This window comes from Rhipicephalus microplus, chromosome 10, assembly GCF_043290135.1.
Source record: "Rhipicephalus microplus isolate Deutch F79 chromosome 10, USDA_Rmic, whole genome shotgun sequence".
NCBI lineage: Eukaryota > Metazoa > Arthropoda > Arachnida > Ixodida > Ixodidae > Rhipicephalus > Rhipicephalus microplus.
Window position 1 is genome coordinate 3,986,751 of NC_134709.1, and position 15,674 is coordinate 4,002,424.

General features: G+C 45.5%; 1 protein-coding gene across 5 annotated transcripts in view; it reads left to right on the forward strand.

The window, feature by feature from the left end:
• Positions 1 to 15,674, forward strand: part of LOC119180860 (glucosaminyl-phosphatidylinositol-acyltransferase PIGW) — a 46,874-nt gene that overhangs the window by 12,891 nt on the left and 18,309 nt on the right. For 3 of the 5 annotated variants that reach the window (XM_037431998.2, XM_075874888.1, XM_075874885.1), the window contains exons 3-4: positions 151 to 381; positions 13,076 to 13,229. In XM_037431998.2, the coding sequence (XP_037287895.2) occupies positions 151 to 381; positions 13,076 to 13,229 (385 nt within the window). The remainder of the gene's footprint in view (positions 1 to 150; positions 382 to 13,075; positions 13,230 to 15,674) is intronic. The other 2 variants (XM_075874886.1, XM_075874887.1) reach the window with 2 other exon arrangements.

Here is a 15,674-nt window from a genome sequence, read left to right on the forward strand (position 1 = left end):
CAGTCTCCACCAACTATGCCCTCAAAAAGCTCTTTTATCCAGAACTTTTGCTCCTATTTTATTGTATATATATATATATGGTAGCTTAGAAAGGCTGTTGTGATCTAGAAAAAAAATTGCTGTGTCTATAAAGTGTTCATCACTTTTCAGAAGTGTTGCCACAGTTGCACCGCACGACTACCCCGGATTAAGCTCGGGTCGTGCCCAAGTCATCCTAATGACCATCTTTGGCATTTTGGCTGTGGACTTCCCAACTGTGCCCCGGTACTTTGCTAAGACCGAGAAGACAGGATTCAGTCCCATGGACATGGGTGTCGGTGCGTTTGTCATAATCGTGGCCGTAAGTTCCCGAGAGGCCAAGAACAGGCTTTCTGCCGAGCAGTATGTCATTTCACTTGTGTGTTCTTATTTAAATGAAGCCAGTAGCAATGATCAGTACAGTGATCGGAAAAATATTGTTGCACGCCTTTCACATGGTGGCATTTCCTGAAGCAAGTGTATGCACGTGTTTCTACTTATGACATGCAAGTTCTATCATTGTTTTATCATTACAAGGTTTGAGCATTGCGAACAAACAAGTGAAGATTAAGTTTGAGAAATACCAAATAACTGTCTGCTGCTTAAATGAAAATTTGAACAGCCTTCATCTTGAGGAATCTGGGCATCGAGCCAGACATAAAATGACCTGGAGAAAAGCTCTACGGAACACTAAGTTCTCATAACAATGCTATAACATATCTTATTGTCTGACAAACCAATGCAAAGTACTAGGGGTGTGCAGATAGTCGATTTTTTAGCTAAATGGAATACGAATCAAATAGCAATGACTCCAAACCCACACGAAACAAATAGAATACTACGAAGCGCTTTCGGGTAGTAAGGCAGCCTTAAAATGGTAATGCAATCATTTTCAAAACTGCTCTAGACTTCATCTTATTTGAAACAAGTGTTCCCTATCTTTAACAAAGGAACATTGCAGTTACTTTCAACTGAAAAAAAAAAAAAAAAAAATCACTAGTCCACCTGTTTGCACTGTATTGCACCATTTATGGCCCAAAGCTTTTCTCGGTCTGGCAGCGAACGCAACTAGAGCTTTGCCATAATGCTACCGATGCCCTTTTCGTGCTCCAGCGATTCGCTTTTTGTCATTATATACAGCCTAATTATAGTTTTTGCATCGCTGTGTGTATCTCCTTTGCTGAAAGCTTAGCATACTGTCAGTAGTCTCTTATTTTTTAGGGCGATAACATGTGGAAAAGGGATTTTTTTCTTTGTTGGCAAGTCACTCTGCATGCCGTAATGTAGCCACCGTGGTCAAGTGGCAATAGCTATCAGCACTGTGTGCTGTAAATGGTGTCTTCATGCAGATTCGGCTTTGAAAAATTTGTTTTATATTTCGTACAAGAAATAAATGCCTCCAAATTAAGCTGCACACGTTCATTGATGTGCATATCGCTAGCATAAGCGTAAATTTTCATGTAAAGCATGTCTAGCATTTCTGCTCATGCACATCCATTCTAGCTATCATATCTACGGGTTTGTTGCGCATGTACGTTGAGAAATCGACGTAATGCTACGTCAAGCTAGCCCACGTAGAAACCATACCGTGCAGTCAGTCACAAATTAAGGGCACTGTCACGTAATCTAAATGCCGTCGGAATAGTCAGTGTTGTCGCCAATCAACAATAAACATCAATGAAGTCGATCCAGCTTGCAGATCTGTGCAACTGATTCCCTCTCACATGTTGAGAACTATGCTTGTGAGCGTGCTCTGTGCAGTCCTATTTGTTCCCAAATCACACATTGATGAACATTGGCATCATTGGTTGTGAGCACAAAATCATAATCTTGTCCGTGACCGAAAAATGGAGAAAGATGCGAATTAAGTAAGTGATAAAAATTTCCACGTCCAAGCGAGGATCGAACCCAGGCCATTTTCATGACAAGCAGGTGTTCTACCACACAGCCATATGTCTGCTTGGAAATACAGTGAGATAGTGAAATGGGACAATGAAATAGTGATAGTGAAAAACAATGACAGGGACAGTTAGATAGTGAAACAGTGAAATACTATAGTGAAAATACAGTGATAACCAACTGGTTAGATGAAAGAAGTGCCGGTTATTTTTTTGCAAGTTGGGGAAGAAGGCGAGGGCGAGGTGCTTGGCCAAACACACCCTCCTCCCCGCTCCATCCACAATCAACTCCTCTTGGATTAGCTGTTGACACTGGTAGTAAGATGGGTAGCTCCAGGGAAGGACATTTTAGGGTTCCACTAGTGCTAAAGACTAATGCAACTACATCCGGTCACGCTTTGGTGCATAGTATCTTGGAAATGCAGTAAAAATAATTTTCATGTCTTACAAACACACACGTCCTGTACGCAAGCTTCCCACTACATGTAATATTGCATGGTAAAAGTGTACATTGCCATCAGGCATCGGAACTTGTAATTATCGTAGCGACTTGGTGGTTTAAAGCAGGCGACCCTCTACAAAAGTCACATACTTTACTGCGCGTATTGCCTTAAGACCATGCAGCGAGTGCATAACAGGTTCGAAAATGTTTCACGTGCATAATTGCTCGTAGTTTAGAGCATGCTGCCCATTACACAGAATGCACGAAAGCTTAACTCACTCAAGCCGCTTTCAACTTTATCAACTACATTGTAGCACTCCACAAGTTAAGCTTCTAGAGAGAGATCATACAATAAAAAGTATGCAGGATATCAAAATTGCATTCAACTTTTAAAGACGAAGCTTAAGGGCCCCCCAATTTTCGTTAGAAGGCTCTCCAAACATGTGGAAGACCGGAAGCAAGTGCTCAGTTTTAAGTGCTTGAAAGTGAAAGGAGAATCTCTAGCTCTCTAGACGGTACACCATCTACGCATTTTCCCCTCCATTGCCGGCAGTGTAGCTGAGCTAAACAAAATCGCTGGGGTGATGAGGCATACAGACCAGCGCATGTGTGAAATCGCTGAAGTGTTTCAATTCAATAGTAAAAGCAAGAGACAGGTGCGTGAGCCAGCCTTCAATCGCTTTCACAATGCTGAGATTTCGTATCTGCAGCATACGTGATTACATGCTTGGTGGGGATTTGTTAAGATTTCTTATGCCTTCCTGCATGCTTATATGTCCAGAAGGACAACAGCTGCGCCAATTTGATACAATTTCTGATTGTTGCGCTTAGCTGCGCCAAAACTGTAAAATTTTCTGAAATCGTGCCATGCTGCACCAAAATGCCTAGCCAGCCTCAAAATTTTCTCATGTGCACTAATTTAGGCAAAAAAATGCAGGCTACGTTGGCCACCTGCAGTTTGTGCCATCTGTCAAAGCACGCAGACCCCAACTATAGTGCCTAGAATGTACATAAAATATGACCAGATGAAGTAACAACGCTGCGTGCCCATCGGTCCGTTGACCATAGTGGATACCTATCGGCGCGACGATGGTAATTCAAGACGAAAATGCATTCCTGTAGCCACCAACGCTTCGCGGGAAATATAAGTTTCTTTGCCTGGAAACGCGACTATGGCTTGTAGTGTTCTCTACAGGCTGGAAGCATTTTTCTCACAAGCTGGATGAGCTGCGAACACCGGAATGTAAGGCGGATAAATAGCAAAAGGGGTGTAAGGGAGAGAAATAACCAAAACGTTCAGTGCACTTGAAGTTGAGGGACTTCTCAGAGACTTCAACAACTGGCTTCTACAGTATATGACGTCTTGCTATGCTCTATGATGTATTTCGTATGACTGGAAACTACCCACAAGCATTAAGAGAACTTGCTTGTCTTTGCCAACTTCAGGCTAGATTTGATAGAAGAATCGCTAGCTCTACATTTCATGGACCACAAAGCAGTAATAATGAAGGGAAAATAAAAATGCACAATTCGATACAGCATATTATTTATTTATGTCCAATAATCACTGTGTATAGCTGTACACCGCTTTGTCAGTAGTTCATATGAGTGAAGGTCAATGTCACTGGTGATTTACAGTAATGCCGGACGATCTCACTACTTCATCCATTCATCATCATTCACGTCGTGGGGATGCCATCATTTTTTTTTTCTGCCTGTTGGCGTCATGAAGCATGTGATCTTTTTACATGCTGGAAGCTGACCAATAATCCCACATACATTACCTTAAGGTATGAGGCCAAGTGGAAAAAGCGAATTTTTTCTCAATATATTGTTTTACAGTTTTTGGTTATGTTAAATGCCCAATTTATTGCCCTTCATTTTGCTGCTTAAAGTGTCCGTCTACATAGTTTCTTTTCAAAGATACAAGCAAGAATTTTTGACCACTCATTACATATGAAACTGAGAGTGCCAATTGTGTGTCAATCATAGGATTAGCTTGATATATAGTATTTTGTTGGTTATTTAGCACTGATATCAAAATCGAACATGTAAGAAGGCTCTAAAGGTGTTGTCAACACATCATTTTTAGTCATAAATGTCATAATCTTCTCCCTAGGTGGATGCATAACGTAATAGATGTGTTTTCATGCTCAAGGGCACTTATGTGAGCCTGTAAAGTATCAGATTTACTTTGCCTGATAATGTGTGTGACTTTAGTAATAACAACAGAGCCATATTTAATGTTTTCAAGCAAATTGGGATCAAGCCTGACCCCTACGCTAGAAAAGCATGCCTTACAATCAGCACTGTAGCGTGATAGCACCTCGTCATGTCACTGTTTCTATAAGACAAGCTAAAAAAAAATAATAAGAGCTGCTGCTCAAGAAGAGGCACACAGTAGTAATGTCCACGATGGAACTGCCAACAAATAATGATAATTTTAGCCATCCCGAGTGTCTTGTGTAAGCACTGCAACAATACTGATTGTTGGCCTAGTTGGTACTTGCTTACTGACATGCTTTGGCCGCAAATAACACACACACAAGGTAAAGAAACACTCAATGACAAGCACAAGCGGCACTTCCAACTAAAGTAGACCGGGCGCAAATCCAGACTTAAGTAACAACATACAGACATGCGCAGTCTTCACTCAGCCTTACGCTATCCAGCTATCGAACGATCTCTTCTCCGATAAGTACAACGTCACCACGGTTCGCTAATACATCTTTCACCTTTTTTCTTAATGTAATATGCTTCCATCAACTCACACGCAGTTTTATGCCTACTTTTACCTAGAATCTTAAACTCATTAAAGGGTGGTACACACCCACAGGCTTTACAATGCATAGGCAAATGCGCCAAGCCATCTTTCATTAAATTTAATTCATGCTCCCTAACCTATTCATTAATACAGTGCCTGGTAGTCGCGATGTAGGAGTTGCTACAAAAAAAGAAATCTCATGAACAACGCCTTAGGACATTTCCCGTACATCGTGCCATGTTTCTTGCCGCATCCCTGACGGCTCGCCTCCACCCCCCGAGCAGTTCTCAGGCACAGCAAACATGGCACGATGTACGGGAAATGTGCCAAAGGCGTTGTTTATGAGATTTTCTTTTCTTGTGGCAACTCGTACATCGGGACTACTGGGCACTGTGTTAATGAATGGGTTAGGGAGCATAAATTAAATTTAATGAAAGATGGCTTGGCGCATTTGCCTATGCATTGTAAAGCCTGCAGGTGTGTACCACCTTTTAACGAGTTTAAGATTCTAAGTAGAAGTAGCCATAAAACTGTGCGTGAGTTGATAGAAGCATATTACATTAAGAAGAAAGGTGAAAGTTGTATCAGCAAATTGGCGGTGACGTTGTACTTATCTGAGAAGAGATTGTTCGATAGCTGGATAGCGTAAGGCTGTGTGGAGATTGCGCATGTCTGTATGTTGTTACTTAATTCTGGATTTGCGCCCGGTCTACTTTAGTTGGAAGTGCCGCTTATGCTTGTCGTTGAATGTTTCTTTACTTTGTGTGTGTGTTATTTGCGGCCAAAGCATGTCAGTAAGTAAGCACTGCACTCGTTTCAAATCTCCTTTGTCAATTTTGTCAAAACCTATATTTCTGAAATTTTTTCGTATGTGGACAGTCGTAGCTCTTTTGCTAATTAACATTTCTCATTAAAACTTTGCACATTTTCTTATCGCAATATTAGCTGTGCAATGAACCTCAATAAGCAAAATCGTGCCACAATATTTTATATGGCTGCCTGTTATACGAAGGTGCCCCTAGTGTTAGTGCATACTTTTTTGGTTATTTAATTACTATGCTTTTACTATTCATCAGATCTCATTTGTTTTGGTTCTTCGAGCAAGCTTGATACAATAAGAAAGCTTTTTATATGTGCCTGAAAAAAAAAAAAGAAACTTTTTCAACGAGCAGAACGAGTTAGGGGGATTTGCACAAGGCACACTTTTAATCAAATATTTAATAATGAAGAATTAACATAAAATATGACTGGCTTTATAACGCTAACATGTGCCTAAAGAGATGTGCTTTATATTGCAGACTAATTATTTCTAGTGATTATTGCTTTAAAAAATTGCATGACTTGGCCTCATTCTTTAAGGCAATCAGTCTGGAAAAACAAGATTTTGCTATGTGTGAATGAAAGAAGGGAAACTTTAACACCTCTCCATTAATTAGAACTGAAAGACAAGAAAGGCAGGGATAGTATAGAGGGTGCTATTGTATAGTAATTATGATGTAAAAGGATGTGATGTATGGTAGCATTTTTTTGTTGTTGTTGTTTTGTATTTAGGTCAAATTACCCTCGAATATTTCTTGAAGCTCGGTGTGTTGAATTTCTGGCTGTCTTAAAAAGCGATGTACCCCATTTTTATAATTCTAACAGAGGATGCTGTCAAAATCTGTGACTTCATTCTAATTGGTGTGGTGTCATCATGCGTATTTCTATTCAATGTGTTTTCTAGCTCACGTAAAGTGTCCCAAGGTTAAAGAGGTGTTTTCACTGTCGTGAAATTATCCCCTTGAGGCATTGTGTGTACAATTGTGCACATAAACTTTGGGTACGTGTCATGCGCAGTGTTTCGTCAAACGGCTTGAAATGCACATTCGTGCAGGCTTCCTTAGGGGACAAGTAGTGGTCATTTGACTTCATAGTGCTGCATATTGCTGCAGACGATCACTTTGTTGAAGACATCACATTCGACAATCGTTCAATATGCCACGTTCCAGGACTAACACCAAGGGTTTTCTTTCTTTGCTCGGAATGAATGCAAGCGAAAAATGAGCTGTGTAGGAATTTCGGGCTAATAATTGATTTTTTTACGCATGACTTGAAGCTGCCCTATTTCAAAATATTACCATTCTAGTGGAGTTTTCGAACAGTGGGTCGTCCTCTCCAGCGCCTTCTGGTGGGTCACCCTCTTCGTAAGAAGAGCAGCTCGTGCAGTCAGTCTGTCCCCGCATTGACTGTCGTCGTGCATCATCGCCAAGTGTCCGCAAATAAACGGCTTAACGATTTGGTGAAGAGTGCTGTGCCCTTCAAACACCTTCGGTCCGCATTCGATACCCTTGGAGCTTCGATCCTGTACCGTGACATCTACCATGCACCAAGACGCCGCCCAGCAAACGCTTCTGCTGAGCCGCCTCCATGTCCCGGTGTCCCCCGCATCCGCGACCCTCTTGTCTTCACCGGCGCGGATGGCACCGACGTCGAGTACTGACTCGCCATGTACGAATGTGTGAGCGTCCCCAATCATTGGGACAAGGCAGATAAACTCGGCAACCTGGTTTTCTACCACGCGGGTGTGGCCGGCATGTGGTACAACAACCACGCATTCGATTTCTCAACTTGGTCCGCTTTTAAAACCGCCGTCGTCGACGTATTCCGCTGTCCTGCCGTTCGTAAGCTGCAAGCCGAACAGCGTTTATGTGAATGAGCACAGCAGACTGGTGCGTCCTTCACAATTTACATCTAGGACATTCTTGACTTGTGCGAGAAAGTGGACGCGAACATGTCAGAGGCTAAAAGAATCACGCATGTTCTAAAAGGCATCGCCGACGATGTCTTCACCATGCTCCTGGCCAAGAACCCTCGCACTGTGACAGAGGTCAATACACCATGCCAAAGTTGCAAGGAGCTGCGGCAGCAGCGCTTGATGACCCGTCGACCGCCATCACGTGACGCTGATCTCTCGGCCTTGGCAGCAGTTCTGAACCACACAACCTTACTCGCCGAAATCAAGTCGTTCGTGCGTGAGGAAGTTGCCCGCCAGGTCTCTTTACTGCCTTTTGCTCCCCCGCAACATACTCAACAGCCGTCAAGTACACTTCTGCCTCCCCTCCGCTGAGCCATTCAGCAGGAAGTCACGGAGGTTGTTCCTGAATACTACCAGCCGCCTCATGCATTTGTGCCACTCAGATGCGCCCAAGTTGTCGCCAGGCCGCCCCCACCGATTCCTGTGGCTGGCCCCCTTAGTTACATCCAAACAATCGCCAGGCCCCAGGCCTTCGGAGAAACTGTGCCGCCTACATACGCCGCCGTCATCCACGTGCCCCAAGTGCCGCCCACGATGCAGTCACATCAGTAGCCGGCTCGTCCATCGCGTTCTGCGACATGAATGGGAGCCGTGAACTGATGGCGCACTTCTGACAATCGCCCCCATCTGCTTTGCTTGTGGTTGTGTCGGTCACGTAGCACGCTATCGCAATCGTGTGTAGCAACCGCAGGTACCCTTCAACTTTCCCAGCCAATCAAGCTGCTCTTATTATGATCAACCGCCGTTTATGTCACCATCATCCCGCCCCGCTCCGTCTACCCGCCGTTCACAATCTCTGCGACGTCGCACACTGTTGCCGATGCGGCCACGTCCACTCGAGGGCGACCAGGAAAGCTATTCGTTGCAGTCCACGAGGCAAAGGCTGCAACGCTGTCGAACTGTGGAAGCCCTCAGGGAAGCCTGTCGAACATGATATACGTGCTTGTGGATAGTCTTCGTGCATCTGCCCTTGTAGATACTGGAGCCGCTGTATCCATCATGGACCCAAAACTTAGCCGATTACTGCACAAAGTGACCACGCCACTTTCCGGGCTCTCCCTCCGTACAGCCAGCGCCCAAAGCATTCACCCTACAGCGATGTGCACAGCCCACCTCATGATTCCGGATGGGATGTATGTTGTCGAATTCATAATAATTCCTGCATGCTCTTGCGATGTCATCCTAGGATGGGATTTTCTCTCCTGCCACGATGCCGTCATTCATTGCGCACCAGAAAAAATAGAGCTCACACAATTCTCTTGTTTGACACCGGCCGACAGTCCATCTGCTGCAAGCAAGTTACTCGTCAGAGACAACACGCAATTGCCTGCAAACTCTTCCACGGCGGTGTCGCTCTACTGTGCGTCTTTTCGACACCGCTGCACTCTTCCCGCCATCTCATTATGTTTTCATCAGAAAAGGCTTGCTGGTTCCTTTCGCGACCGTGCAAGTCACTCACGGCAGCACCACTATCTTTGTTCTTAACTAATCTTCGTTCAGTGTTATGTGGGTGCGAGGGAACGTGGAACCATCAGCGTGGAACCCATCGCGTGGAACCCATCGAAAATGCACAAGTTATGGATCAACCCGATGACATGCACTTTCCAAGTTCTAGTACGCTTAGTGCTGTTTCTACATCTGCTTCATCATCTGCTGATGTATTCGGTCCCTCCATTGCCGACAACCTTACGCCGGTCCAGCATACCCAGCTTCTGGGCATGTTGGAAGAATTCCGCTCTTCTTTCGATGTCGCTCAACCTTCTCTCAGCCGCACATCGTCCGTTACGCATCGCATCGACACAGGCGCGCAACCACCACTGCGGCAACGTCCATATCACGTATCTCCCACAGAACACCGGGTAATCAACGAGCAAGTCGACTACATGCTTCGCCGCGATGTTATTCGACCCTCTAACAGCCCCTGGGCATCCCATGTCATTCTCGTCACAAAGACGCGTACGGTTCTGTGTGGGCTACCGACACCTCAACAAGATCACTCGTAAGAACGTGTAACTACTACCGCTGGTAGATGACCCGATTGAAAGCCTGCAAAGAGCAGAATTCTTTTCGTCCCTCGATTCGCGCTCGGGGTGCTGGCAAGTACCTATGGCTGAGGACGCTCGACCGAAGACCGCTTTTGTCACCCCCGACGGCTTGTTCGAATTCAACATCATGCTGTTTGGGCTGTGCGATGCGCCCGCCACCTTTGAGTGCATGATGGATACCATTCTGCGTGACCTGAAATGGCACTCGTGCCTGTGCTACCTCGATGACGTCGTTTTCGATCCGGTCTTCTCCACGCGTCTTCAACGCCTGTGGTATGTTTTGACGCATCTGAGTGACGCCAGTCTGCAACTGAACCTAAAGAAGTGCCAATTTGTAGCTCGGGGGCTGACAATACTCGGCTACGTCGTGTCCAAAGACGAAATTCTCCCTGATCTAGTCAAGCTTCCAGCCGTGACCGAGTTTTCCACGTCAACATCCGTCAAGAGACTGCGCAGTTTAGTTGGACTGTCTTCCTACTTTCGGCGCTTCATTCGAAACTTTGCGACTATCATATCACCGCTGAGGAAGCTCCTCGGCAGTAACGGGCCTCTCCATTCGTGGTCATCACAGTGTGATGACGCTTTCACAACACTTCGTCGTTTGTTGACGTCACCTCCTGTACTCTGCCACTACGACCCTACGGCCCCTACAGAGGTATACACGGACGCCAATGGTGTCGGCCTCAGCGCTGTCCTTGCACAGCGCAAACCAGGGTTCCCGGAATATGTTGTGGCGTATGCAAGCTGTACGCTTGCAAAAGCCTAGACTAATTACACCGTCACTGAGAAAGAATGTCTGGCACTCATCTGGGCCCTTACAAAGTTCCGACCGTATTTGTATGGTCGCCCATTTGATGTCGTCACCGACCATCATACACTGTGATGCTGGTTGTCGTCATTGAAAGATCCCTCAGGCTGTCTTGCCCGGTGGGCACTTTGCCTGCAAGACTACGACATCCGCCTTCTGTACCGCAACGGAAGGCAAAATGCTGACGCCAAGGCCCTGTCGCGCTTTCCCTTGCCTGACAATGCCCACACCTCAGTGTCTCACCTTGCCATTTCTTCCATTAGCATTCATACCATTGCTACTGAACAGCCCAAGGATCAATGGATTGCCTCACTAATAGACTTGTTGACTGATCCATCCACTCCATTCACTCACGCGTTGCGTTGGCAAGCCCACCATTTTGCCGTTCGCGTCGACCTCCTCTACCGACGCAATTACAACGGTCACGGCCGCCAGTGGCTACTAGTCATACCCTGCAGTCGGCGCTTCGACATATGCGAATTCTTTCGTTCTGATCCGTAATGTGCGCACTCCGGGGTACCGAAGACTTACCATTGCATTCGCCAACGCTATTTCTGGCACGGCATGTTTCGCTTTGTGCAGAAATTCGTTCGCTCCTGCATAGATTGTCAGCGCCGCAAAACTTCAATGCACCTGTCGCCGGTAGGTCTGCAACCTCTACCTTCCCCTGCCAGGCCGTTTGGGTGCGTTGGCATCGATTTGTATGGGCCACTTCCACTAACGTCGGCTGGTAACTGTTGGACCTTCGTCGCTGTGGACCACATCAAGCGATACACCGAAACTGCCGCTCTCCCCGTGGCTACTGCGAGCGATGTGGCCTCCTTCCTGCTCCAACGATTCATGCTGCGACACGGTCCACCCCAGGAACTGCTCAGTGATTGAGGCCGCATCTTCCTGTTCGAAGTCATCTAAGCCATTCTCAAAGAGTGTAACGTTGTTCACCGCAAAACTGCTGCTTACCACCAGCAGGCGAATGATCTCACCGAAAGCTTCAATCATACTCTCGGCGACATGCTCTCCAAGTACATCACCGCCGATCACACAAATTTTGATGCCATTCTACCCTTCGTCACCTACGCATATAATACCGCCCCTCAGAGCGCTACTGGCTTTTCACATTTCTTTTTGTTGAATGGACCGTACAAGCCAGATCTGTCTGAGTGTGCACCTATTTCTGCTACAGCCAAGCTTGCTGAAGAGTTTCGAGAGCTTGCAAAAACCTTTACTGCGCATGATCAAGAGCAGCAAAAAGCATTCGCGCTGACACCAACACTACTGCGCCCACGTTCCTCCCTGGTGCGCTCGTCTGGCTCTCGATTCCTACCACTGCAACTGGGTTATCTTTAAAACTATTGCCCAAATACGAAGGCCTCTATCGTGTCATCGAACGCACTTCCCCTGTAAACTACTTGATCGAACCCATCGAACCATCTTCGGACATGCACCGTCGAGGGCGCGACATTGTCAACGTGGAGCGCCTGAAGCCCTACCATGACCCGCTCATAGTAACCAGCTGTTAGGTCGCCAGGCGGTTCCTTTTTTTTACCCGGGGTAGTTGTTGCAAAGCCTTCGAACATTGGGTCGTCCTCTCCAGCGCCTTCTAGTGGGTCGCCCTCTTCGTAAGAAGAACATCTCATGTAGAGAGTCAGTCCCCGCATTGACTGTCGCTGTCGTGCATGATCGTCGAGTGTCCGCCAATAAATGTCTTAACAACGTAATTCATTACATTTTAATTAACATTAAATACTAAAACTCACTGAAAACAGCAGATTCCTTCATTTTCTTTTTTGGAATGTAATACTGAGTGCCTTGGAATATGCAGACAGTGCATCATAATTTATGACTGAAGGGGTTGTACAAGAAAACTTGTTTTTCTTTTTAGAGTTCATGGTGGGCATCTTTTTATAGTACATAGTACCACAAATCAGATTGCCATCGTCAGTCATATATACATGAACTGTACCGTGCTTCATTGTGTACCACTGAGCTTGCATCAAGCTTGTATGCTTTCTTCCTATAAGAAAAGGTCTCTATTCTTTGTGGTTTTGGCAATTATAGTTGTACCCCTGTATAAGAGACATATACCGGGCAGAAATTGTTGGCCTTTATACGAGTTGTCTCTTGTATGCAGGGCACCACATATGCATTTTCTTATCAACACCTATTTAAATGTAGGCACTCTGGTGTCTCTTATAACTTCTCAGTTATATCTTACGGGGGTTTGACTGAATTTCAATTGATGCACTGAAAGCATACTCTAGCTTCGGCTTCGCTAACCTCCGCGGTTGCATCAAATTCTTTTGCAGCATACAAAATGTGTTCAAGGCAGTGCGTGGCAGTGTGGCTCTTGTCATTCTTGGGATGCTGCGTCTCTTCATGGTGACGGTCCTCAATTACCAAAACCCTGTCCATGAATATGGTGTTCATTGGAACTTTTTTTTTACACTAGCAAGCACCAGGGTAAGAGATCTTGTCAACCATTAGTGTTGTATGTATGTGTGGAGGCATTATATCTGAGTAGAATTGCTTCTTGGCCTAGTTGGTATTGCTTACTGTATGACATTCTGCTGCTAGTAAAAACCACATGCACAGGAGAGTCTTGAACAGGACATGGGGGCACTTCCAACAGGTTTATTTCAAGCATGAAACAGAGTGATATATACATAGGACTGACACGTGCGCACAGTAGCCAACAATGCCTAACCCACCGACCTCTCAAACAATCTAATCTCAAAAGGCCACAGCTGTATGGACATGTTGCCTATACATTCATCATCTAACTTACTGATACAAAAGGCTTCTACCAACTCACGTGCTGCCTCATACGTGCTCTTGCCCAGGATCTTGCAGACCTTTCAGTGCTTAGGAAGATTCGCAAGTTATATTTTGGTCATATTTCCTGGCTCGTACGTTCATACAGCGGCGAGCCTGCCCTACATGAATGCTGCACGTCAGGGAGATCTGGTAGTCATTTCCTGTCTCACATTTGGTGTAAGCCGAAGTATTTCTTGTAAAGTTCAGCCAGCAGATCCCCCAGCAGTGGTGCAGGGGCACAGCTAAGACAGCTCCACAGGGGCAGAAAAAACAGAGGAACATCAGTCATACCTGCCTCCTACCTTCAAGGGGTTGTGAATCACCTTATAAAAAAAAGGAACCACTGCAGGTCTTATGGTGCTAGTAGCCATGCTTGCTACCACCGGTTTCTTGCTGCCTTCAATCTTCTGCACAAGAGTATTCGCCACGTAGCTGGTGGGATACTGAAATAAAATACATGGTGAATTCCAGTAGCAGATTCAGAGTGCCTGACAAACTCTGTATTAGAGAATTCTGCTCCGGTGGAGGGTAACCAAACTAGATCTGCCAATACAACACAGGCACTCCAGTCAGCAGTCAGAGCAAATGGCAGGAGGCACTAGCAAACATGCACTTCCAGAAGGGCCCAGCATTTTTTGCACTTTGTCCCTTCGCAGGCATGCGCAGAGAGAACAGCTGCGTTTGGGCTGTGCATTCTGTCAATCATGTGGTACACACAGGGTGCTTGCAACTTTTGGTCGAATCTACCACTCTTTGTAGACTGGAGAAAGCTGTTTCGTAGAGTGGATCTGGTGGCGTAGCTGCTTTGGATCTGCCAATGAAACATACAAGAGGCACTCCTTATCTGCCAATCGAACAGACATGATCCACATAAAGCAGGAAAACTGCTACTGCATGTGCTCTGAATGTATTAGTGGAATGAACCAACAATTGGGAGATCCAGCCGATGAATGGCTAATCTGGCTGGAGGCAAGATTCCTCGACTACCTGGCTGATCTCAAAAGTCAGAGCCTGGCAAAGAACTTCCTAACCAAGGTGACTTACGAGGGCCTTGTAATCACAACTCATTCGAATGATGAGCGCATTAGATATCTTCTTGAAGAGATGTCTTTTCACTTCATTTTGACGATTAAAATGTCATTGAACCAATTCGAGTTGTTGTTCGACTAGCTGAGAAAACCAGCAAGATCAAATGATGAAACGAGCGTCTGTGCCGTGCCCACAGGCATTGAGGAAACTCTCGATTGATGTTGCATCGGCGTCGAGTACAAGCAACCTAATGGTAGCAGAAGAGAGTGATTGCTTGTCAATGCTGCCACTAGAGAGCAAACCAGCGAGGAGTTCCTCGCAGATGCAGGTAGAGAGCTCAATGAGCGACTAAACCGGGATAAACCTCTCCATTCCACTCCAAATGAGGCTGCATTGGCTATGGCTATTCAGAAAGAGTTGTACGTGAAAACTTGAAAAGTGAAAAAATCTTTGCGCTCCTAACAAAGCCAAATGCTTCAACGCTATCAGATAAGCTCATTAAGCACCAACATCGCGATGGACCCGTCCGCACATCTGCTCTACGCAAGTTCGTCAAAGTTTTTCTAGTGAGAAGAACGCGTACCCTTTAATGGAGGATGTGAACGATGCTGCCAAAATTCAATGTGAGCACAAATCTTTGATGTGCTCGAGCACCAAGAGAAATTGCTCAAACTGTTTCTTACAAAGTTCTTTCACCCAATATTCACGAATTTTGCTTTGGAAAAGACAGACAAACAGGATGTCGCCAATGTGTTTGAAATAAAGCCGCACCCACGAAAGACCCTGAAACTATCAGCTTTATCTCACAGCTGGGGGCCTAAGTGAAAGGTCCAGTCTTCGCAATATGTCTCGTGTTGCTTGCTTTCAATATAATGTGGGGCTAGAAAGAAAGCGAACAGTGAGACATCTATGTTCTCTGCTGTTTCACATTTCTTTACGAGGGGTTGTAGCCTGCATGATAGAAGCCACTAGAGTAAAACTATTTTGGCATCTTTTTACAGCAAAAGCTGTTATGAGATGACAACTCGGGTCACACCAAGTTGTCCGCCGCCGGTGCCCGTA